Genomic DNA, 26707 nt, shown 5'->3' with positions numbered 1-26707 from the left:
ATCCCGTTTCTGTAACTCCCTGAATCAAGTTAATGACTTGAAAGATGGCATGTATTACAGATCACACAATGACACAGTGATGAGAATATAATCCTTAACTGGTGTCTAAATTGTGTCAGCAGCTGAAAACTCACCAAGTTGAAGTCACCAGCATGTTCACAAATCCGATGTCACTTTTCAACTATTTGATCTGAGGTGAAACATACATACTAATCCAAGTATCAAATAAATCAGATTAGAGATCAAACTTTGTTTCAACTACAGATAACCCCACCAGTCATTTTTGTATTTGTGTTCCCATGAGGTTTCTCACCTGCTCTTCTCTGCTCACCTGCTTCAAATCTGATAATCAGACGGAGCCTCAGCTCATTGCTGCATTTGGTTTTTCGGTTTGCTCCAACCCTCCTGGTTTTATGCAACCATATCTTTTGTAAGTGAAGCATTGTTTATACATTCATGTGATAATGGATTTGGGCCAAAGCATGTTTGATTTTGTGATGCGAGTTTAACAAATACTGTCATGTATTTAGAATTTTGTCCCAACTTGGCTGAAAACTGTTTCTACTACCGTAACCTAACACAGTGACGTGATCAGGTCGTTGTTGGTGTTGCTAATCATTGCAGTATCTTTAACTGAAACTTTTTACCTGCTTTTTGAACTTCAAATAAATCTTAACTTGCTTTTATACAGAACAATGACAAATAACAGAATTCAGTGAACATGTGTTCATGGAGCCAAGAAAAAAGCCATCAGTTGGAATGCTTTTCTGAGTTCCTTCTATCTTCCATGGCTCTGTATCCTATTAAGTGCCGTTATGATCACAATAAATAGAATTGGCTTTTCAAGCCAATGGCAAGAAAAAGCCATTCTATCACAGTATAATAAAGTTACTTTCACATCTTACTTCCTCACGTGTTGGCTATATGAATGTCTTTTCTCGAATCTTGGTGTCCATTTCTGCCCTGACAACCAAGTATTACACACATGTCTCAAATCTGGTTTAATAAATAAGTTGGATTGTTATTTTGAACAATGAAACTATTAAAAGAATGGAAATACTTGTGGTTTTTTTTTTTTTAACTATGTACAAAATTGTTCCTTGTACGAGTAAAAGGTATACAATATGCATATTCAGCTTTTAACACCAGCAGTGATGCAACTGTAATTCTTTATTTTGCTCTGTCCCATTTACAGAAATACAATGGCGTTTTGAGACAATGACATATGAAATTGGGTAAAACCGTCATTTCAACTGAGTTGGTAACTTAAACATATCTGCATGATTACACAACAAAAAAAAATATCTGCATATGCAAACATTGTTCCCTTCATTAAAGCCTTGAAACCAAACATGAAGCTAATGCATGAAGTCCACATTTGACCTACTAACATCTACATTCATAACACTCAAAACTGCCATGGTGGATTGTTTTTGTTTGTTAAAACCAGGAGTGTCCAAACAAGCATCCTGCATGTTTCAGGTTGCAACACACCTGATTCAAAGAGGAGCTCCCCCCCCCCCCCCCCCCCCCCCCCCAAGCTTGATGAGGGCACCATTAGATTCCAGTATGCTGAAGCAAGGAGGCATCTAATGCATGCAAGACGTAGTTGGACACCCCTGGCTTAAACCCTCTGTCAGTGTTTGATTCCAGAAATCTCCATGATAGCAAAGTGAGACAAGGAGCGTGCTTTACTCGGGTGAATAAAACACACAATACACCACACAATGTTTTAAAGAGTTACTTTCCTTATTAGTGAAAACAAACCAACATAAAAAAAAGATGACCATGACAACACAAATAATGCATTACTCGTTACATAAAGGCACCTGAAACAAAAGGTTTAGTGACGGGTTTAGAAATGGTTTGAAAGCTTTTAAGGCTGTAATGTTGGCAGCTTTGAAACAAGACCCACTCGAACAAAAAGCTACCATTGGATATTTTTTCTAACCAATTCCAGATTGAACAAATTATAAATACATCAAGTAGAAACCTAAAACTACGAGATGCGTTTCTGGCCACACCTCCATCATTTTATGTCTCAGTAGGCAGTCTTCATTGGTTCTCAATGGGAAAAAAAAAACGACAACCAAAAAACAGGGACATGATTGGAAGTGCGACCACAGATGACTTCTGCATTGGATAAAACAATTACATTATTTCTGCTTTGTGAAGAAAAAGTAAATCGAAAGACAGATGTATACACCCGTTACTAGAGAACATAGGTGTTCTTTTAAATTGTATTGGGGTGTATTTGTCTCAAAAAAAATCTCAAAGTCATGACTTCTAATTGTCAAGATTATGACCAGTGATTTTTAATTTCCATTCGAGCAACTTTGGTAAAACCAGCAATGTGTAATGTGCTCAATATGCAGTCAAATAATCAGAAACGTAAAAAAAAAATATGTGTGATCTTGGTCCTGTGACAGATGTCATTGAAAACAATGGATTTTACTCCGGAAAAATAAAAGACGAATGTAGTCACAGCTGTTTGTCACAAAAAACGCAACACAAACCATTTGTAAACCCTTCAGAAATGCCTTCATTGGTGGTACCTTATTGTAAAGGTTCTTAACTGTGGGACTCTGGATATTAAGTAAAACTTGCCGATTTCGACTGGCATAAATAAAAGGAATGGCCTTGTAAAAAAAAAAATAATAGTAATAATAATAATAAAAATGTGTGACTTGTTTTTAAGTTACTTATTTCAAATATACACAGCGACTCCTTTAGTATTTACATGTATGTACAGAGTATTCATTTCTGTTTTGATCAAATACCTTGAATGGCGTTGCTGTGAAATTTAACTCTAAATGTACACATATCCCTTTGAGATTTGAGAACAAGGAGGTCAAACTGGGCAGCGCGACTCGGAGCGTGAACACAGCTCGTGGAAAGGCACTTGCTACCAACTGAAATACTGCAAACAATCCTCAAACAGAGTTTTCAGCCAAGACAACTGAGAAACAGGAGAAAAAAATGCAAGGCCACATAGTAGGCACTGGGGTTTCTGTCCCCTCTCCCCTCCAGGCCAAGTGTTTTGGTAAGGCTGGCGCATGACGGCCACAGGTGGATAAGTGGGCAAAGCTGGAAGGAGACACCGCGAAAGGGAGGGTTTCTTTCTGTTACTCTCAGTAAAACAGTTTATTTCCCCGCAAACCCTTCCTTTACTGTCCCTTTAACGTATCTGCCCCCACAGACACTGAACAAAAGCCCGCCGACAAGTTAACAAAATCATAGTTATCTGTAAACGAAAAAATCTTTATACAGGTTGTTCGCGATGATTCACCATTTCTTTAAATTGTATCATTTCAACAACAAAAATTGCAGAGAGCTTCTTTTGCCTCTTGAAACATTGTTACAGTTCAGCTCCTTCTGTACACAACTAAAGAAAAGTAAAAGAACAGAAGCAAAAATCACTGTGCTTTCGTCTCCTGAATGCAATCATTTCAGGCGACAGTGACAAAAACATGAAAACAAAGCAAAGAATGGCTTTTTAAAACACAAAGCCTTTTTTTTTCTCTCTCTCCAAAAGTAGTCCAAAAACTAAGAATAGTTACTGCCTTGCAGCTTCTCTTGCTTCCACATTGTGTGTCCTTTGTTTAAATTTCTTATACACAATGGTCTCTGTGGTCTTTCTGACCAGTCAAGACGGCACTGACATTTTTCCAGCGGTTGTCTTTGGGGCTGTAGCTTGGGGTCCGGTGGGGTGCCTTGAGGGGTGGACTGGAGCTTTGCAGGGTGCAGATCACTGCACTGGACTGCACTGCAGTCTTAGAGTACTTATAAACTAGCTGCTTTCCTGCCTCCACTCCGCCACACTCCTCCTCGAGCTCGAGCTCGCCTTCTGTTTCCGTCTCCTCCTCCCCTTCATCACACGTCCGATAGGAGGGACCCATGAGCTTTTTGCGCTCCTGCTCAGCCTCCCTGTTGCTTTCCTTCAGCTGCTGCTGCTGCTGCTGAGCGTGTCCCACGACGAGCCGCAGCGGCTCCCACTGGTTGTTCACGTTGTCGTCGTCGGCTGATTGTGCAGATCTCTCGCGCTCTTTTCTCCGTTTGCGCGTCCACCAAACACATACGATTATACAGAAGAGGCAGAGCAAGCAGAAGACGACACATAGTAGAGGCACAAGGTAATCTGAACAAGATGCACACACAAGGAAGAAAGGGAAGGGAGGAAAAACAAAAAAACAGGAAATGCAATGAGAAATCGTCAGAAAATTACACAAGTCCTACTACAGATCCTTCTGGAACACCTCACTCACCCACTGAAGGAGCCATGATCTGCGTTTCCACTTTGACCTCGATGACTGCCAGCATTATGGTGCTGTTGTGCCTCTTTGACAAGGTGCCCACAATGGCGCTGGCGGTCTCCTGGATCAGACTGTGGTCCGGCAGATCCTCTGGACGGAAGGACTGTGGATTAAACCAGAGGAGGTGAGACAACAGCTGGAAACAAGTGCTCATATCAGTAACGCTGGTTGCATTTTTTTTTTTCTTGTAGTTACTGGAATGTGAAATAGAGTGTTGCAAATTTTAAGCCTCATGATTACACACACACACACACACACACACACACACACACACACACACACACACACACACACACACACACACACACACACACACACACACACACACACACACACACACACACACACACACACACACACACACACACACACACACACACACACACACACACACACACAAAGAGTTGGACTTTTTTATGTACCGTTTCAACAAATGATAATTAAATTAACTGCATATTAATACTATGTTCCCTTTCTAGATGCTTATATACTGGTAATGTCTTATTTTCACACAGTGATAGTTGCTAACAAACAAAAGTTAGTGGTTGTATTATTCACTTACTATTGCCACCTCGACAGCATCCTGATTTGTATGAGAGAGGTCACAGAGCAGGAGAAGTTCATGATCTCTTGCCAAGCTTCGAGTGTCTTGAAGATACCTCAGCTCAAAGCAGATATTTTCCACGGTTGTTCCCTGTCAATTCACACACACACAGACATGCTGATCAGCAAAAATGCAAACCAACTAAAACAGCTCAAGACTACAAGGAGCAGAAAGTAAAGTGATATGCAACCATGGACTCACTGGTGGTACTTTCTCTCTGTTGAAAACAAGTGTTATGCGGCCACAGCTGTTGTCCAAGTGGCCGCTGTTTGGCTGGCATTTGGTGGCTGTTTGTGGCGGTGAAGGGCCAGCCATGGAACAAATCCCCCACTGATGGCAAGGGGGGGAGAAGCAGGTGAAGAAGCTGTGCTCCAGGCACTCGCGTCCAGCCGGACAGGCCTGCTGTTTCAGGTCCTGTCCCGAGGACTGAAGATGGCAGGGGCGACGACCACACAGCACCTGAGTTCACAAGGTCACATAAATTCAGTTGATATGAAGAAAACTATTCACTCTGATATTTTTCCACACTTGAAGCATAACTGCCATTCAAAGTACAGCTTATCTGTGAAATTCTGTCAAATTTAACATATGGTTTGGTTTTATAGACCCAGGCCAAGTTAAAGGCATTATTTACATTCTGAATATGCCACCAGTGTATCACAGTCAAACTGACAGTCACATGTTTATGGGCAATTTTAGGTCACTTAATAATTTCAAACGCATGTTTTTAGACTTGTGGGAGGATCCAGAGACAATATGCAAACTCCAGCTAGATTTGAACCGTGGGCATTCTTGCTGTGAAGCACTACCCTAACATGCAGCCTCCATCTGAATAGTTTTAGATACAAGTTATTATTAAATGAAGTAAAAAAAAAGTAGCATAACACATATATCCTTCTGCCACGAGCTTAAGTCTGCACCAGCAGAAATATTAATTTTAACATTACTACTTTTTCCATTTTTAAGCAAATATCATCTATTTCTGACATCTCTCCGGTGTAGCATATAAAAATGATGAGCTCTAGTTACCTTTGTGCAGTCCACTTTGCCATTGATGCAATGGCAGCTGTTGCACTCCTCCTCCCAGTGGCTGCCATGTGGAAACTGCAGCCCAGCATAGTGGCAAGTCTTTCCAATCCCGATGACTGCAAGGAGACCGAGAGAGAACCGTTAATAACTGCAGCAATGAGCGACTGAGTTAATGCAGAAATCACTTGCATCTAAAAATTGTCAGTGAATTCATGACAGTGATTGAAACAAAGTATTTACACTCTTGGCATCGGGTTCCCGTTCTACCGAGCGGACAGATGCACCGGTAACCGTTAATCTCGTCCACACAGGTAGCTCCGTAGGCACAGGGTGAAGACTGGCACTCGTTAATGTCTGCAGGAAAACAAAATAGATTTTTATTTTTCATTAGAACGCATATGAGTGTAAGTTTCACAGATGGAAGCATTGCTGCTATGGACTTAAACAATGAGTTGCTTTCAAACCATTGTTCTTTTGTGTTTCACATCAAACAGAGCCAGCTGTAAGTAAAGGTAAGAAAAAACCTAACCATTCATTTCAATTAATTAGAATGAATTCATTGCAAGCTGATAGTGTTTTAAATGTTTCAGCCAATGTGCATCAAAGCCTTTTTGAAATCTCGTTAGTCATTTATGCAAGACGAACATTTCTAGAATCCGGAAGAAGTAAAATTTGTGGGTATACATGGATGAAAAGAATTTTCACCCCCCCACCAATCAATCAATGGCCTCTTGGGTATTTTTTTTTGGGGGGTGGGGGCACTCTTTGGTGAAAGCAGCAGCCAGTCAAAACCAACAACTTCCAATCTGTGCAAAGTAAAATCACAAAGCCACAGTGCACCTCCTCTCTACAATCAGTGGGAACCTTTGGCCATTGACACCCAGGTTTCTCATGAACACGGTCTGGATGAGAATTTTCAAATTCAAGCCTGACAACAAAGGTGAGCGCTATCCGGCCACGACAAAGGAGCAGAAAAGAAGAATTTCAGGGTCACTGGGTAATTTGTCTTCCATGTGTGAATGTGTGACTGTGTGAGTACGGAGGAGGGACGACCTCTGACCCCCGAGGCGTTAAAGGACCAAGAAAAAGGGAGAGGGTGGTGTCCCGCTCTTGCATTTAGGTGTCAATGTGTCCATCTCCTCCTCGTCCTAAGTTCCTTGCTCGCTCTATCCATCCATCCTCTTAATCCTACAACGCTGTCATGACATTGTTATGGCCGTCATGAAATAATAATGAGGACCAGCTTTGGATTTTCATTGCTTTTTTTTTTTTTTTTTAAAGTCTGTGTTATGCAAACATCCTCATTGCAGATTATATTACTAAAGAGCCTGAAGAACAACAGCATGTCGACACTCACTGATTCTACAGTCTGGTCCAGCGAACCCGGGAGCGCACTCGCACCGAAACCAGTTGACTCCGTCCACACAGATCCCGCCATTGTAACTGAGAGAGGAGAGAAATAAAAATGATTAGACGAGGCTGTACATCCTTTCCAGCTGCAACAAAGTACATTGTGTGTGTGTGTGTGTGTGTGTGTGTGTGTGTGTGTGTGTGTGTGTGTGTGTGTGTGTGTGTGTGTGTGTGTGTGTGTGGGGTGGGGGTCACAAAGCTCAATTCAGCTCATCAATACAAGCCTCCACCTTTCAGATGCTAATAGGCGTGTCCAGTCCCTCCCCTCCCCTCTTCTCATCGTGCCTCCTTCCCATTCCTCCTCAAAGCTCCCCAGTTTCCCCCCAGGTCGCACGGGAAGAATGGACACGTACACCCCCACCTCTGCTACTCCACCCCCCACCTGCATTCACCACGGGGTAGGTGGGACTCTTGTCCTCCCCAGAAAACTCCCACCTCTCACTGTCCTATTCAATATCTAAGCCCCCCTCTTCTATGAGATGCCTCTTTGAGGCTTGATTTAAGGACGACTTCCACCGCTTTTAGTGGCCCTTCACCCCATCAGCCTGCAAGGTCTGTGTGAAGTGTGGAGATGAGGAACAGGCAGGGAGAAATGGGGAGGTAGAAGAGGATTTGCTGCACCACAAGCATGTTTGTGTGGTCAGAGATGTTACATACCATGGATGAGGGTTGCAGTCGTTGGTGTCTGTTGAGAACAAACAAGATTTTTAGATTAAATCTGTTGAATTTTTTGACAAACATCCTAAGACCTGTCTTTTGTGCAAGATGTTTCTTCCATAAATAGCATTTAATTGCAGGGGGTTAATTATAGTTATATTTTCTCTACTAATAATCTGTATTTGTTTTCTTTGCTAATGATATTAAGTTTGTATCCATATTTATATTTAAATACACATATACACAATTGAATCAAGCTATGCATAATTAGGAGTACATTTACCTCATTAAGATCTGCATGGAAATGTCTCCAAGTTCTTTGGACAGTAAATGCATCGTTTATGCGTTTATTAGTGTTGTAGCAAATTACTGTGCATTTCACCTCTCATTGGAGTTTCAAACAACAACAACAGCTACATCATGCACAACCCACATTTAGCTAGCGCCACAGAGAAAAATACCAAAAATTCTAATGAGTGAAACATGATTACATTGAGCCTGTTTAACACCCGTCTCAACATATTGTGAACTGAAATCACAGGATATCTGCAAATAGAAGTACAACTTAATGCAAGTCAGCCTTGACATTATTACCACTTCATTATTCTTCCTTTTGCAGGCAAAACAATCCTCAACGGGACTACACTATACTTCCACAGGCATACTCTGGCATCTGACACCAAGTTGTTAGGAGCAGACCCTTTAAGGCCTGGGAATTGAGGCTGGGCCTCCATGGAACCGCGGACATCAATGAGCCACGACCTCCCATGACCCTGTCACCGGCTCACCTCTTTTCCTTCCCTCAACCACTTTTGATAAACACCGGCCACTGCTGACCATGCACAGTACACAAGAGCGGCAGTTTTGGAGATGCTCCGATTCATTCAAGCATTGCAATTAAGTTCCAGTTAAACTTGCTCAAATCCTTTCCCCTGTGTTTATCACCTCTATTCTGAAGACAATATGTTGACTTGTTCACTACTACATCTCATCCGCTAAGACATGAAATTGATCACTTAACCCAGTCACTGGCCTGCGAAAGTTAAGGCTGTCCGATGCATTCATGGATCCTAAAAACAGGTCTGTATTTTTATTGTAATGGCGGATGTATTGTTGCAATTTGATTCAAGTATTATAAAACAGGACGAGGAATTAACATTCAAAAATTAAAGCAGAAATTCATTATTTTCAAATGGTGGACAAGAAAAAATATAGTATGCTCTGGCTTTTGTTGTGTGTTGCAAGTTTGATTCAATCGAATGGGGGAAAAAAAGGCAAGTTCTCCACAAGTGAGACTGATGTTAAAAGGATTTTGATTATCTTCCATTTTTGTTGGTCAGTTGTAGTGAATATAAGCTACTTAAATTCAACAACTGAAGCAAATAGTTCCGACAATCGCTTTATCACTTATCGCTGACCATGCTTTTTCTCTCAGTGAAATTCAAAGCTGTTGAGGAACTAACTTTGTTCACAAGTGGGGCCCTCCCAGCCCTCTTTGCAGATGCATGTGAAGGTGTCTCCTCCTCCCACACACGTCCCACCGTTTGAACAAGGGCTGGAGGCGCATGTGCTGTTCTTGGCTGTAGGAAGACAGTGAATGAGTCAGAGATCACAGAGGTGTGCTGGATTGATAAAATCTAAAAATGCACCTGCACAGAAAACACAAGAGGTCAAATATGGTACACTTAAGGGATTTGAGAGGGGGTGGGGGAGATGAGATAATCATAGTTTTGCTCCTCTTTGCAGCTTTTTCCATCCATGTATTTATTGTCTTCATACTTTGCGACCCACTGAATAAAAGAGGACGGTCATTTAAGCACAAGTAAACCAGGCCTCAACTGAGAAGACAAGTTATTGGTATTATTCAACTACTGAGTTTCTTTCAAATAGTCTTAAATATCCATATCGGATGAAATTAGAGAAATACAACTAGTCCATTCCATTAAACCAGATGCTACAATTCCAATAAGTCCTGGACACAATTTGACCTGCTGGTGATGAACACGATCAAAATTGCCTAACCATGTATATCACAATCACACTTAGAAAACAGTGTTTCACTTTCTGCATTGAATACACTTCACTCACAGGTCATGAAGCATAATGTATATGCTGACCTGTGTTGCAGGTGTTGCCTCCCCATTCAGGTGGGCAGGCACAGCGAAAAGCATCGCCATGGTCGTAGCAGGTGCCTCCATTACTGCAGGTGGTTTCATCACACTGACTCTCACCTGAAAAGCATTTGAAGAAAACAAACACATGAACTAAAATCCTTTCAAATCCCAAAATGAGCTAAAGAATGAACTCCGAGTCTTTTGTGCTTTATTAACATGTTTTAGTTGTCAAAACATACAGAGAAGTGCAGCGAGGTGGTGTCCGGGCGGCCGTACGCGACCAACATAAACACACGCATTAACACAGACACGACATAACTCACGGGAATGGCAGGTCTTGCCCTTCCAGTTATCAGCACACTCGCAGTAGAAGTCGTTCACCAGGTCAATGCAGCGCCCGCCGTTCTTACAGGGGTTATGTCTGCACTCGTTGACGTCTGAGGAAGGGGAGGATTTCAGTGTTTCGCTAACAGACTATTGTTTGCTTAATAAAGACACACAGAAAAGCAGTGCAAGTAGACACAGTAACTCCAGCATGATTTTATGTCTAGAAAGCTGCAACACTGGAGAAAAAAAAAATGAAACATGAAGATTTGTGATGACGAACTCACTGAGGTCACAGAATCGACCCTCCCAACCATCCGGACAGAAGCACTGAAACGAGTTAACGCCGTCGATGCAGGTCCCTCCATTTTTACAGGGGGTGCTGACGCAGTCGTTGATATCTACAATAATGGGAACAAAATTCAAACAACAAATGATCAATTCACAATTTGCAGAATTGTTAGAGATGTTTATTCCAGTTCATTTAATGTTTTGGGCTATCTGGTGACTTAACATTTATTAAACCATTAAGAATGCCAATGTATCAGCATGGAGTTACAAATATGAGGGATTTTTTTACAGGTTAATCTTTGTATGTGTTAGTACCATCAGTATGAGTAACACTGGACATGCTGACAGCTGCATTGTACAATTTGGACAGATGCATTACAAATGTTTATATGGCTTCTTTCTTTTGGCTACAGCAAGTCATTGTAACTTGCACTGTAGACTTTGGTGGTTTTTAAGCTGTATACTTTATCTAATGAAGATTAGGATTCATACTCTGGTACCAAAGACGCCCAGTCAAGAGTCAACCCAATGTGCCACGTGATCTATGGAAAATTTTAATCGTCATCAAACTATATCCAAGCACTAAGTTAGGCGCTTTAAACAGGATAAACGATAGAATTGCAAATGATACAAACTGCAGTCATTTTTCTAATGAATCCAAAGACAACAACATTTAAATATTATGCACAATTCAGTTTGTAATGGTTTTCCAACAGTAATATGCATCCCCATACCTGGGAATGACGTCCCAAAAGAGAAGAAAATCTGTCATCCCTCTCCCTGGCTTGCTTCAATTTTTAAAAAGTGTGTTGCTCCAACGAGCCAATCAGAAACAAAAACCGATAAAGTGTCACCGGGGGTTAAGCCAATCCCTATCAAGGCAAGTCCTCCCTTTGACGCTCCCAGAACTAGGTAGCTCTGCTCTGGCACAGAGCACCACAAGAGGAAGTACTTCCTCTTCCCAAGATGGGCATGTGTGGGCGAAGCCAGTCCAGCTCACGCAAACACAGCAGATTCTGAATGCATTCCCATAAGAGCACATATTCAAATGGCTGAAAATATAGTCAAAGATGGATTTTGGATCCAGACAAGACAGCATTTTAAAACAAAATATCAGAAAAAGAAGCTGTGATTGTCCACGTACTCTCATGACAGTAGATTCCACTGAAACCTGGATCACAGGTGCAGGTGAAGTTGCCGGTTGGTTGGCTGATGCAGCGTCCTCTCGGTCCACAGACGTTGGAGGAAATGCGCTGCACACCAGCCGAGTCGTTGGTTGCCACGGTTATGGTGCAGCTGTCAATCACTGCAAGAAAAAAAAAGAAAAAGTAAAAGGGTTTAAAGTCACTGCACATCGACTGTTTTGACACTCCGGTTTCATCCAACTCCTTTTCTCTATGATAAGATTACGTAACTCACCTTGACATGGGACGCTCGGGCAGTGTTCCTTAAGGCGTTCACACGTCTTCCCCTCGTAGCCTTCCGGACATGCACAGTAGAAGTCCTGCTCCATGCTGTGGCACGTGGCTTCATTCTCACAAGGGTTTGGATCACAAGCATCTGAAGGAAACCAGCTCGAGATCTAGCAGGGATAAAAGAGTTCATAGCAACATAAATATTAAAATTGGGCATAAGCTCAAACAGTTTGAAGCCACATTATTAAATCAATGAACAAATGGGCGACTTGTTCACTCTCCCTGCTATGAGCCAGGAGCAGTTTTCAGCAATAAAATCTGAGATATTTCCCAAAAAATGACACGCCCAGGAGCAAACAGAAACCATCCAGAATTGTGACATTTAGCAAAGAGCATTCACACTTTTAATGTTGCCACACACACACACAAACAAATCACGGCAATTACAAATTAACATCTGCTGTATACAACAATTTCAAAATGTCAATGTATTTGGCTTGTTGTGCTGCTAGAAAAGGGTCAACAACCTAAAATTACAAGTTTGAGTCCTGACATTTTACTACAAACTGAATGAATAAATTCCAATGAACAGCCTGAAATGATCCATCTATTGGTGTTGTGGTTTACGGACATTTGTTAGCACACTAGTTGTCGCCGTGGAAATGGAAATGCTTTGATTCGGATCGTAGAAAGCCTTAATGTGGATTTTCGGTGGAAAAACTCCTCTGGCTCTGAACACATGTTGGCCAATTTTCTGCTTCCAACTTTTAAGGTCATGCTCGCTTGCACTGCAAGGTTTCGTGAATGAAAGATAATCTGCATTCGTTTCACCTTACAGAGGTCAAAGCGTTATGAGTATGGGCTATATGCATGGCTCTCTATGAAGGGCTTGAAAGTGAGGTACTTTAAGACAGCCACATGTGGTGAAATCACATTATACAAACTACAAATACTGTTTAGTTGTGGAGGACCAGAGAGTCTCTCAAATATTCAACTCGGCATGATTATCACGCTCAACCGGCTCTCTGCAAGCTGCAAGGACAATGAGGAAAGTGAAAGCAGAGCTAAAGTCTGTGTAGGCGAGCAGCTTAGCTTGGCTCAAGCCTCGGCTGCTGTTCAGAACAAATGGAAGATAAGTGGACGAGCAAAGTAAGCCTCAGAAACTTTCACTAAGCTCATCAAGGGAATCCATGCTTTTGGTTCTACATCTCTTCTCGTCTAAATCGTCAAGATTATTCTGACACTGAACCCTTGTAGTGGAGAAAGTGAGAAACCGAGTAGGAACAAGAAAGGTGATCTGGAGTGAAGGTTGTCTCGTCCATAGCCACAGTGAATATAATAAAGATAAATCATCAGACATGAAAAAACACCAGAAGCAGCTTTTGCCATTTACACACACTACAATGCAGAGGGGTGGATAGAACATCTCTCAGTTCATGTCAACAGAGGCCTACTGCGCATAAACGTTGAATTTCACCTTTTTGCCATTTAAGGTGGTGAACATGGGAGGTCGAGTGGGGCAACAGGGCGGGTGAGGTTTCTGGTCACGCACAGTTTATTTAACCGTAAGAGCCAGAAACATGGTTTTCTTCAGCATTTCAATGTGTGTGGTCAGAGGCGCACGCCTGACCTGAAGAGTCAATCAATCTTCAGCACAATATTGTAGCTACTTTCACTGATCTGCATAAGCAATGTCTCATCTAAGCCACTACACAAACAAATGCCACTATAAAATGCGTTTCAAGAAAATATTTGAGGATATATTTTCGAAATGTACATTCTATAGTCATGACAAGCATGTCTACAAGTAGAAAAATATTTCGCTTCTTCCCAAAGATGGGACTTTAGATAGATCAAGAATGGGCAAAACCCTATTGCACAATCAAACTTTTAAGATGCATGACGGAGATACTAATCAGAGAAATATGATGCAGGAGGTGTTGTAGTTTTGGCACTGCAGGGCAGGAATGTGCACCATGCCATAGCAGGCAGCAGAGCTTTGTAGTATGTGGGCAGAAATCCAGAGTCACCTCATTCACAGTGGCTCGTATTTATAGTAGAGATGCTAATTCAGGATTGGCTCCTGACCAGCAATGTCCTCCATTCAGGGCCCCAGAGATACAGTGAAGTGTCGGTTTCCGCGCTGTAACCTACATGCAGATGAACACACTTTTCATACATGAAGGGCCATTGCAAGGACCACGACGCGCAATGTTGGCGAGAAATGAAAACACAAATTACAGGGAATGCGCGCAACCAAAACTGGGCTTGGCTTCCAAGTCGAAGACATGCAATATTACACAACTCCTGAGCATATCTCCTGGGCATGTTGGCACAACTGGGCAAGATGAGTGTTGTTATAATGAAACTGTGGAAATATCTTCGCAGCATTACAGGTAATATCTTGATGTTAATGGAAGGATCTTTGATGGAGGCTGTGTCACATACTGTACACAACTATTCTCAAGTCAACAGTCATTTCTTTAGCATCCATTTCGCTCTTTGCTTACACACAGTTAAACATGCGTCAGGACTCACCTCACACAGCCGTCCATCAAACTCCGGTGGGCATTCACACACAAAGCTGTCCAACACGGAGCGGCACTGTCCTCCGTTCAGGCACGGCCTGCTGTCACACTGATTCCCATGGATTTCACAGTGAGTGCCCAAGAAACCAGCAGGACACAGGCAGTGGTAACCGCGCGGGCCTCCCTACAGAAGACACAACAACGATAAAGTGTCAAAGGGGGCAAACGCTTTTCAAATCCATCTACAGTTTCATCCCAGCATCATCTGTACCTTGCATGTTGCTCCATTCTTGCACTGGCCATGGCACTCGCTGATATCTGTGAAAGGTGAAGACATGACAGATGAGATGCCTTAAAATAAAACCCAATCCACAGAGAGATAATTAAACCGACAGTTCGGGTTGTGCACATATTAAATGAAAGTTGGGAAAAGAAATAATTAGTGAAGCAACTGCCAGAACTTGGTAAGCTAGCGGTGCATGCATGACAAGGTTAGAGTTTCAGTTTTCGGAGGCGAGACAGGAATCGTTTACCACCATGTGGGGGAAGCGAGCGACTGAACTAAAGTGTTTTGACCAGGAAGTGAAAGGAGTCATCTGAAAGAAGCCAGAAGAAGAAATCGCCGATCGAAGGACGGAAATTCAGAAGGAATACTGACTGATGTCACAGTTTTGTCCGGACCATCCCCCAAAACAGACGCAGTGATATCCACCGATCAAATTTTTGCAAGAGCGAGCGTTCACACAGGGCAGTTCTGCACACTCATTTGCGTCTGTGGAGGCAGGAAGTAGAAGGAGACCCAAGACCATCGGTCATACGAAAATGAAAAAGGGATAAGGAGATAGAAAAGACAACAACCATCCAACCTTTGAAACCCCAGCTGGCACCATATTAAAGAACTGGCACTGGTGCCAAGAAAAAAGTTAATCCCTGCTGGAGCTCAAAACCAAGAAGAAGCATAAGATAAATGCAATTTAGCTCAAATGTATTACGCTGGATTGTATACTATACCGGGCATACGTCAGACAATGATTGTTTCACGGAAATGTGAATTACATCGAGTGTTCAAGGGATACAAAACACTAGAAGTCATGATGTGAAATCTCCACTTCTAAACAGAGTTGTCAGTCGTTACCCTACTTGAAAGTACAGCATAAAATGGCTTTAGTGGCCCTTCAAGTCCTTTGAAAGGTTTTGCTCAACAGATTTCCACTTCAATGAAATTGTTAGATGCATGATAAGAGGTTTAACTGAAACATAGTATTCCCTACTAGCACAGCTTACATTACTCACAATCCAATGCATATTTTACGGCTCATTTCAGAATGTACTGCAATTATCTTTAGCATCTGATAAGCGCTGATTCAAGTCCTATTATTGTGACAATAGATGAGCATTAAACCCAACTTCATACAAAGTAAATTAGTAAATGGATAAACCAATTAGTTTCAATAACAGAGGTGGGAATGTTCTTAAGAAATGTAATCAAATGTCAAATCACAGCATAGAAAATACTAGAAGTCTTTAAGTTACTCGTACAACTTCATACAACATTTTGTATTGATTGTCTCCAGTACCAAGTACAATAAATAAACAAATATTCAAGTTTATGTCTTCAGTTCAGTGTTATATTTGTGTGCAAATTCCAGTCACACCCTATAAAGACATGAGAAGCATTAAACTACCAAGTTGTACTCTATTGTCTTCGTTGCGGCATATCAAGTAAATATCAAAAATATGTCATTTTATCTGAAAAGAAGTCGCACAAGTGAGGGTATTTATGGATATTTAAATAAAAAAAGATTACTTCAAAAAGGCTCAACTACTCTCTTAAATTACTCCTTACTTCTATCTACAAAATGACTTCATATCATACTTGAGGTTAATTTATCAGGTCGTGTTCATAGATTGTCTCCATAACAACTTCAACAAGGTTTCACAGCACAGCTGACACAAACTGTTTGCGAAGTTTTGTCACTTGCTGGGGAGTAAATAAAATGAGTGGAAAGAACATTTTGGCTCAAACGTTCATCACCTCCATACATGTGAAAGCTGGAGGATGCAGGGGGGCAGTCAGCAGGGAGTCCTGCTACACTCCTGCACACACTTGTCTTCTCTCTGAAACCCAACACTCTGCGTGCACACACGAATCGTCGGGTAAAACAGAAGGCCTATAGCTGCCTGTAAGCCGAGATCTGAGCTGGTAAGATGACACTGAACCCTTGGGATCTCTTTCCTGCCATTACACACACTCAAACACCCCCACACACACGCGCACGCGCATGCGTACATGGTCATTGCAACTTTGTTTACCGGTCGTGATCCATTTCCTGGCTTCATATTGTTCACGTCCGCTAGTTGGGATGTGAGCGATATAGAAACGAATGCCACCAAGGGTGACAAACAAACAGCCGGACATAGAAACATTAGTAGCTCCTAAAGTCATTGAGAAAAAAGGGGGCCGAGCTGCCAGCTCATCCAGGATATTGACTGCTTGTACTCTGGCCATGGGATTCAGGTTGCAAAACATGCATGTGGAACATGGCAGGTATCCTGAGGCTCTCTCAGTGCAGTATCCGTTTGTTTCAGGAGAGGAATGAACAACAATGCATTCCCCCAGTAGAACCAAATGGCTGGATCACAAACAAAACAATCTCCATGAAAAACTTCCATCACATAGATTTTATCAATATGAAGTTGAAAACTCACCTATCTGGCAAGTTTTTCCATCCCACTGAGGGGGGCACAAACACTTGAAGCCGTCCTCCAGGTCAATGCAGGTTCCACCCTGAGCACAAGGGCTGGAGGCACATTCATCCAAATCTGAGGAAAACAGACATCGCTTATGTCGAACTGAACACCACATTTTAAAGGTGTTGGACTTGATAATTATCAAAGGGAATGAGAGTGAACAGGCACCGGATAAACCGCCCTACCTCATTCAGCAGTAACAGTTTATTTTTAATTAAGTTCTTTTCATTATCGACTCATTTAGTAAACGATGCAGCCACTCACTGTTGGCGCAGGTTGGACCCTCCCAGCCTGGAGGACACTGGCACTCAAACCCTGTCGAGAGCTCGTGGCATGTACCACCGTTGGCGCAGGGGCTGGAAACGCAGGCGTGCTCAGCTGAGGAGGGCAGACGGAGGGAAGGAACAGAGTGAACTCATGTAAAGAGTTGAACAAAGATCGATTGCTTTTTAACATGCTAATTTATTCTTTCACGCACATTATCAAAGCCATACATTTTAATTTCTTGGCAAATTCAGGGAATTTCTGGCTGAAAACGCAAAAACAATGCATATGACAGATGAAAAAGCAACCACGTTTGGTTTAACGCAGCAGCTACACACGCAAAATGATTGCAAAGTCTCCCCTCTCACCTATCTGACAGGTCTTTCCAGAGTAACCATGCGGACAGGCGCAATGGTACTCGTCAGGCTCGGTATTCATGCAGGTTCCACCGTTGACGCAGGGATGGTGACGACCGCAGTAATTAAGATCTGGAGGAGAAAAATTGCCACAGATGCAGAATGAGCCATTTTCTTTTCCTGCATGAAATGTATCTGCAGAGGATAATGAGGAGCATGTCGTATCTGTGTAGCGCAACAGTGTGAAAGGGAGTGATGACGTGAAGTTAGAGCATCTTTCACTCGTGGTAATGCAGATTTAACAACTTGATTAAAAATCCAGTGCGACATGAGGGTATATCCTAATTTATGTGAAGTGCATGAATAAAAAGTAAAAATGAATTCGGTGAAACAATCCAATTTTAAATGCAGTGGGGACTGTGCTGCGAGCTCTTTGAACCGCATCGGCCCTGCGTTGTGGTGTCTTTGCTGGTATCGCCATTTATCCCATTGGCGCGGGGAGTTCCCAGAAAGCTTGCTGGAGACTTCACTGTGTGTAGAGGACCGGCTGTCCGCTTTGACAGGAAGCACAGGCTGTTTTCTCAGCCACTCTGCTACACTGCATCATCACAGACTTTACTGTATTTACAGAGCACAGCCAAGTGGTTCAGATTTAGACCAGCCTTGCAGTCGCTATTGATCTGCAGACATTTGGCTGAGCAGAATCAGCCTACTTATTTGTACGCAAACGCACAGTTTTCGGCACTTTCACATTTTAACGTTCATGAAATAAACCCAAACTGATTCCTTCACACCAGCTATAGGCTGAAGGCCAGCTCACCCTTTAAGGCTGGTAAATTAATGAGCAGAGATCTGTCTCCACCATGGATCTTAGGACCCATTCTCATCCCCTGAAGAGCCCTGTGTGACGAAGGGATGTGGGAAGATCAGGTGTCTCTGCTGCTGCTCAGATCACACAGGCAGTAAAACTATCCAGCGCTCCAGTCAGAGAGAAAGACCGGTAAAAGAGAGCTTGAACCTTAAAGAAAGGCTCTGATCCTGCAACAATAAATTAATTTCACATATCCACAATAATAAGCTTTTCACTGTATTAACTGTTGTCTTTCCAACACAATTTTACTTAAATGTTAAAATATAAATTTAAAAAAATTCCCATATTGATAATTTAAGTAGAGTAATAAGAATAATTAATACATCAAACTCAGTAGCAGTCATTCTCTATCGTGTGAGCCAGTTTAATTACATTTTGACAAGTGGCTTGTAATTTTTTTTTTGTATTGAAGACGGTCGATTTTAGTTCAACCTAAAAATGTATAGTTGAGCTATGGAAATATTTATTGATTAAGTTTTGATTGTCAGTGGACAGTATTTTTTCTGCCAGCGTGACAAAAGGTCTGAGAAATACCAAGTATACTACTTGTACTTTTGTGTACTGGCATTTGATATACTTCGGCTGTCCAGTATATCGTACAAGCATCGTATACGTCAGGCTATCAACATGACAGATGAGGTTTTCATGCTCTGCATGTCAACAGATTCGGTCAATTACATCGAGCCCTAATCTCCTTTATGCCCACCGACTCGGTCGATGCGAGTGAATGTGGTCACAAATTGTGTAAAAGGGCCCGAGATTAGCAAGACAAATCTGCAAAGGTGCTTTTTGCTTCCAGAGCGTGATGTTTTTGATGCGCCTCCGTCACAACAGGGAAAATGAAAAACTTTTTGGAACGTGTAGAAAAGGCATAAGCACACTACAGTCGCAGTAGCAGAAGAAAGTTGCAAATGCAGAAATATTTTGAGAGAAACATTTATCTTATTCCAGTTGCTTGCCGATTACGATGACAACGGATATCCGGGTGTAATCATATTCGAATGGTGTTTGGTTAAGATTTGTGTCAACATATTACCTACATGTGGAGCTACTGAACCTTGAGAAGGCAAAAAGGAATTAAAAAAAAACTGCTTTACTGCTTAATGAGAGAAAACTCAGCTGGAAAAGAAAAATACATTTCTTCCCCAAGAGGATCAGGGTGAGTATTTCATATTTTAATGATACGTTTTCTCCAGACATTTTTCAGAGCCGCTTGCTCACTCATTATTAGCCAATGACATGCAACTGGAGCCGGAGGGGAGATTCAGCATGAGAGCAGGGATGTTTGTCAGCATTGTGCGTGGGAGGTGATGAAATCACAAATTTTCTGTACCTTTATCACACAGCAAGCCTCCCCAGTTCCTCTCACAGTTGCACTGCCAGGGGACGTTGCAGGTCCCGTGGACACATCCTGGATAGAGCACGCAGTCGTCGCAGAACTGGCCCTGCCAGCCGTAGTTACATCTGTCGAACACACACACTAAAACGTCACCATAAATCACTTCAACGATCAGCCTCTTTACTGAGACTAATCCATTTCCATGACCTCATCCATCTACCTATCTTGTAGAGAATCTGCTTTTGGCTCGTGTGACGACTTCGCTCTCATACCGACGTGATCATTTTCCAAAACATTTGAGATAGTTTAGCACTTGGATTATTTAAAATAATGATCAAATCATCTTTAATAGGCCGAGTGCATAACTGTATTGTCTTGCTGCGCCATTATAACTGCTAAAAGGAGACACCAGAAATGTCTCAATAAGTTTTCACATTACCAATGGGAAATAACCTATTTAAACCGTGGAATCATTTCTTCATCCTGCCCATTTAGTTCTCGTTGTAAACAGAGTGCATATAACTTCCAATATCAGCATTAATAGTATTGCAACAACATTTGCAGTTCGAGTCCAGGTTGGCGCTTTCTCGCCTTTCTGTGTGGACTTTATATTGTCCGTTTTCTTCCACAGTCCAAAAACAAACAAAAAAAACAAACAAGCTGGTGATTCTAAATTGCTCATAGCTGGGAATGTGAGAGCGTGTGATTTTGTGTTTCTGTGCACTCCAAACCTGTGTGACTCTGAATTGGATATAGCGGTATAAAAGATGAAAGAATTAACATTGGAGATTTGTCATTGGTTACATTGTCCCTTTCAAATTCTGTCCCTTATATGCAGTTATTAAGCTATTTGAGAGAATCCTAAGCAGCTTCAGTGGTACAAAAAAAAAATGTATAAAAAAAAAAGTATTCTTTGCAAAGTGTGACATGTATTTTCTTTTTTACTTTGAGGCTTTTGGGGTTTCATTTTGAAAATAATAAAATGCTTTACTGTGACTGGCATCACTTAAAACCAATAAAAATACAGCAAGGAATTTGTTCACCTCTAAATCCCTTATGATTAAAAAAATGTTTTGAGAAATGCAACAATTGTAAAAGAAATTAAAAAAAACCCTGAGACTTCCCTCAAAATATAATTAGATATTTAATTTAACAAGTAATTAACTTAAAGAAAATCAAACTGAACATATCTGGAAACACTTAAATCGTCTATGCACATTGAGTACTTTAATTAACACGGCTCAAAACTAATGTGTCAAAGAGCTTCAGTTTAAACCAGGGCAGTTAAACGATAACAAAATATCACAGTAAATAAAGTCTGAAGGAGGGTACTTTCTGAAGCTTTATTTCTGAATTGAATGCCAAATTCAATCCAGTTTAAAAAAGCTTAAACGGTGTCAAAGTGGCCGTTCGTCTGGGAAGCTGAAGTGAGCCGTCGTGTGCGACCTGCCATAGTGTGGAAACACACCTAATACTGCATCTGCTCCAGCCCCCGCCACACATCCCAAGGCCTCCTGCCAACTAATCTTAGTGGAGGGTGACATTCCAGGGCAGGAGAGGTTAAGAATACTTCCAGTGGCTCCTGGGGTGGGGCGGAGAGTGTGGGTGGGGTAGCTTTGAGGGTGGCACGGCGGTTCCGAGCGCGAGCGGCTGCGCATGTGTCTGGTGTGCGTACGTGCACACTCCTGCACCTTCAGGTTGGCGCGCGGCGGTGTCGTCCAGCCAGCTGTCTTGTCAATTGACTGCTATTTTGAGTCGGCCTGCAGACGGCACCACTGTCTCTGGAAGAGACGGAGGCTTTGGAAATCTCTGGAGAATACTTGGCATGCTTCCTCCACTGTAGCTTCAGAGGGCTCGACAACAACATAGCAATAACAGCAGAGATCCCTTTTGGCTTTGACACTCAAAGCGTCATTATGTGGCTTAATTTCTGCCTTCATTGATGTCATGATTACTCGTCCACCCTATCGTTCATATGGGTGTCATATTTCCTATAACGTGATTTCCAACAAGCCGACGTTTTCCACACGTCAAAGTTTGCAAACTGGAGGAAAGAAGTGTGATTCTTGGGACGCGGTAAACCTCTTGATAAATATGTCAGGACAGGCCTAATGTGGGCTAATAAAAAGCTTCAATGCAGCAGCGTAACAGGCACGTACCGGCTTTTGTGCCTTTCAAAAGGCTGTGGCGAACGAAGCAAAGCCTATAAAACTGTGATGAAATAAAAGAGAATGAAAGGAGATTCCAAGGGATTTAATGCCAGTTTTCTGTGACCCAAGGCATCATTAAATTCATGCTCCTGCAGGAAAAGTCTTTAAGGCTGCTTCTCTATTCATGTCACTTTTCCCGTTGACTGCAACTTGACATTTCTTAAATGAAACAAGTGCTGCCTCTTTGCTGACTGGAATGAAGACGACTCCAAAAAAAAAAAAAGTGGTGCCGTTTCCTGAAATTGGTAATTCCCTCACGACACGGCTCCAAGCCAAAAAGCTTTTCTTCCAAGTGTCTCTCCATCCGGCAGGTGGGATAAGGGGAGGAGGAGGGGGGGGCGGCGGGGGGATTTACCAATGACGACGGGATGTGGCACATCCCGGAAACGTGGACCTATGGGGACATTCAACGTCACTTTATTCAACTGTCATTTCCACTTTGGGAAATGTACATAACACAGCGGGATATTCATTTCCTCTCCTGCCCCTTGCCCTTCAAGGAGGACTGCAATGCGGATGGGGAGGGTATCTGACAATTCTCAGCACGTTTGCACCGGTCATATTCACACACCGACAAGACTTTCTTCACTTCGAGCCGCAGAGCAAGGCGATGAGATGCTTGGTATTCTGAGGAGGATTTGGGGAGGGCTAAAAATACGAGGAGGCAGGCGCGGTGTTGCCCTTTTCTTCTGAACTGAGGTGAAGATGCCCACGAGGGAAGGAAAGGCTGACATGAAAAAGAAAGAAAGAAAGAAAAAAAAAAAAAAAAAAAAAAACCTAAAACACAACAGGCTTCGACAAGTGAGGTTGCCTCCATTTGGAATCTGAAAATCCAGCACACGTCGAGCTTGTCAACTGGAGTCGGTGCATGTAAAATGACTGCAGCTGCATTATATTGGGTTGTAGGGAAACCATCACTATAGACAGACTTCATAAAAAATGCATGAATAATATGACACCGATCCAAACAACGAGCACCTGAGAATGTCCCATTTTTCTAACTACAAGCGTTACAATCCTACAAAGAAGAAGCCATGAGGTTTTTTTGTTTTCAGTGATTTCCCTTCAAATCTTACTTGCATTCGCCAGGGACAGAACAGCCTCCATGTAACAAGTTGCAGCCTTGTTTGCAGATTGCTAAAAGGAGGAAAAGAAAGAAGAGACACCAATTAAAAAGGTAAGATTCGGGTACATTGTGAGACCTTGATTTACATTTGTGTAGAAACAAGGGCAGAGAATCAGGAGAACAAGGACGAGGAGGAAAAGGAGGCTGGTTTGCTTGTCATTCTCCTAACAAGTGCAACAAGACGTGAGAATTCATGTCACCCACAGCCCTGAGTGCAGAACAGGCAACTTTATAGCCTCCATGTACAACATTGCCACCCCCTCTTAAAAACAACCCTGCCCCTGTGCTCACCCCTCCTCTTTTTGCCCTTTTTTTTCCCTCCCCCCTAAGGTTAGCTGGATGATTTATGATGGCTCCCGGCTCCCTCCAACACCTCCCACAAGCACAACTGGCATAAATATCCTGGATTTCCACCGACGACGCTTCATTTGCATACAGTATTGCTGCCACGCACTTCTCAGTAAATTCTGCTATTAATACTCTTAATAGCAGCGAGATGGTGTGCAGAGCATCATATTGCATGTTCAAGTAGCATTCATGCAAGAATACATTCAGCAAATATGAAAACTACAGGCACTTCTTATTCGGTCAACGACATACTGTCTTCCAGTCATTTGACTAATCTTCTCGTTTTTAGTTTCACAAAATGTCTGCAGTCCAAGATGTGATTCACATGATAATACACATAAGGGATAACTACTAACTAAAAATAGATTAAAATAGAAACAGTCTACTCATGTAGCTCCTGTACATCACATTCAAGACTTCCTACAGTATAAAATTAGAACCATTGACAAAGATTTTGGTTTCAAATTAAATTGTTTTATGTTGCAGAATTCACATTTTCAATGAAGCAACAAAAACTAATTATCTACAGTGGAAATATTTCTATGGTTTACCACAAATGTATTCATTCTTTGTTTTGCTGGTGTTCTCTTCAGGGGTCACCGCAGTGAATCATTGGCCTCCTTTACTCTCACACCAACCACCTCTATGTCCTTCTTCCCTGCATCCATCCATTTTCTGAGGTCTCCCTCCTTTTCAGCCTGGCCGAATCCTCCTCTGTCCTATATACTGTAGACGCACACAATCTTTCCTCAGCACGTTTTGGAACCATCGCCACCTATCGTGACCCTTTTCTTTTGAATCCTGTGCATTCTGGAATAAAGTAGTAAACATCTGAGCATCTTTATTTCTGCCACCGTCTCCCAAGGGACACATCCGACCATACTGCCGAGTTGTAAATCTTTCTTCATTCTGTCAAATGCCAGCTCTTGTCTGATCCATCTTTTGAAGGTCGGCCCCAGGTCATGAAAGTCACCCACCTTTCAAATTTCTACTCCTGCATCTTCAGTTTTTCCACCCGATTCCATCTCATTCACTCTCATGTATTCCGTCTGGCCTCTACCAACCTTTATTGCTCTTTTCCCCACCACTTTGGCACGTCACACCATTAGTCACGTTCAATCATTCACAGACACTAATGGTGACGACTGACAAGCAAAGCAAGTGTTTCCCCGAGGACAGAGCATCTTTTGTGCAATCCCATACAAAATGTGTACAGACAGCGTCTCACCTGTCCGGCAGTCTGGGCCCATCCAGCCGTCCAGGCAGACCTGAGCCCCCGAAGGTTCACAGCGATAGTGGCCGAAATAGTCGTTCCGAGGGACACAGAGTTTGTTGCACTTGTTGCCGAAGTAGTTCTCATCGCAGCGCACACGGATGCGGTACTCCAGGCCAGCCACCGGCCCGTCATGCAGGATGGTCTGCCAGTGGTCTCCTGGGTTGATCATGCCGGTGTGAACGTTGCGCTCAATAAGCAGCTCTTCCTCATCTGAAATGAAAATGAAATAAAGACTTGGAGAACATGGTAATTTGCGCACAGTGCATAAGTCAATGCCCACTTCAGTCCACTTCATTTACGTTTGTGCCGTTATCCACCTTCAGACTGTACAAACAAAATTATGGCACGACAGTCAATGATTTTCTTTTCACACTGGCCTCAGAATGCATGCCATCCTTGGATTATTAAATATCAATATAAGTGAGATGCACTCACATAAATACTGGGATGGTGCTATTCCAAACATGAGTGTGTCGATAGGCTCATTTGTCTCCTTTTCCCTACAGACATATGTGTCACACACTTGAGCTGCAATGAGGAGTTCATTAATTCATCAATAAGCAAATAGAAAATGTATCTCAAGCTCAATTTAACTAATCTGGTTTTTCAATATTTATTGGATTCCTACAAGTATTTGAGACACTGACTTTGCTTGGAAACTCTAGCGTCATGAATCATTACACCCACAGAGGAAAAAATAAAAATGTAGTTCACACATCAGGTCTGATCACGAAGAGAGGCTTTGCACAAACCAAAAGTAAAAAAACATGTTTTGTTTTTTTATGGAGTGTAAATCTTTAAATACTGGTGAAGCCTACCATCTGCAGCTAATGGGAACAATGTCATTTATGTCATTTTGGTACTTCAAGATAATTTGATTACATCCTGGATTTACGATTGGGACTGTTCATGCTGTGCATCAAAAAACTGGATTAGATCTTTAGGTTTTTGTTACTTTAAAGCAACAAATGGTCAAGCAAGAATGACATCGGCAGATAAGAATAGTAAGCGTTCATGGAAGCTTCACAATCCCAAGTCTTACAATTAATGTTGATTATGAATACTAACAATGTCTTGCATTGCGTACTGGCAGTAGCAGGAGGAGCAGAGCAGTTTGAAACAGGCACGCACTTGTTACGGAACTCAAAATACAGAACAAAGCAAGTAGTACCAACTGCTTTGAGAGGCTTTAAAAATGAAACACTAAAAATCAGACAATGGCAGGATCTCTGTTCAGCTGGAATGTAATGTCTCAAAAGGAAAGCAGCGCATTCTTGTTCAGTCTGCAGGCGCCTTGATATCACAGTGCGCGATGTGTGTGTGTGTGTGTGTGGAAAGGACCCACTGCATGTTAAGTATGTAATTGAAATTCATTGTCTGCAGACTTATCCATTTAGTAGTGATGGCTGACATTATCGGTGCACTTTACATGTGCGGTGTCACAAAGCGTTAGTATGGGTTAGCTGAAGCACGCCATTATT

General features: G+C 42.2%; 1 protein-coding gene across 2 annotated transcripts in view; it reads right to left on the bottom strand.

Moving 5' to 3' along the window:
- Positions 1–1150: 1150 nt before the first annotated feature.
- Positions 1151–26707, bottom strand: part of jag2b (jagged canonical Notch ligand 2b) — a 48419-nt gene continuing 22862 nt past the window's right edge. The window contains exons 4-26 of one of the 2 annotated variants that reach the window (XM_080514164.1): positions 25179–25436; positions 23553–23613; positions 20261–20391; positions 18069–18188; positions 17701–17814; positions 17395–17508; positions 15344–15457; positions 14957–15003; positions 14696–14869; positions 12162–12324; positions 11887–12048; positions 10739–10852; positions 10451–10564; positions 10131–10244; positions 9477–9593; positions 8014–8041; positions 7304–7389; positions 6187–6300; positions 5947–6062; positions 5119–5376; positions 4876–5007; positions 4266–4416; positions 1151–4138 (exon numbers count right to left, since the gene is read on the bottom strand). In XM_080514164.1, coding sequence (XP_080370290.1) covers positions 3612–4138; positions 4266–4416; positions 4876–5007; positions 5119–5376; positions 5947–6062; positions 6187–6300; positions 7304–7389; positions 8014–8041; positions 9477–9593; positions 10131–10244; positions 10451–10564; positions 10739–10852; positions 11887–12048; positions 12162–12324; positions 14696–14869; positions 14957–15003; positions 15344–15457; positions 17395–17508; positions 17701–17814; positions 18069–18188; positions 20261–20391; positions 23553–23613; positions 25179–25436 — 3329 coding nt within the window. In that variant the 3' untranslated portion in view covers positions 1151–3611. The remainder of the gene's footprint in view (positions 4139–4265; positions 4417–4875; positions 5008–5118; positions 5377–5946; positions 6063–6186; positions 6301–7303; positions 7390–8013; positions 8042–9476; positions 9594–10130; positions 10245–10450; positions 10565–10738; positions 10853–11886; positions 12049–12161; positions 12325–14695; positions 14870–14956; positions 15004–15343; positions 15458–17394; positions 17509–17700; positions 17815–18068; positions 18189–20260; positions 20392–23552; positions 23614–25178; positions 25437–26707) is intronic. The other variant, XM_080514165.1, reaches the window with a different exon arrangement.

Source organism: Blennius ocellaris, assembly GCF_963422515.1.
Source record: "Blennius ocellaris genome assembly, chromosome: 18".
NCBI lineage: Eukaryota > Metazoa > Chordata > Actinopteri > Blenniiformes > Blenniidae > Blennius > Blennius ocellaris.
This window is presented reverse-complemented; position numbering and strand designations above follow the sequence as displayed.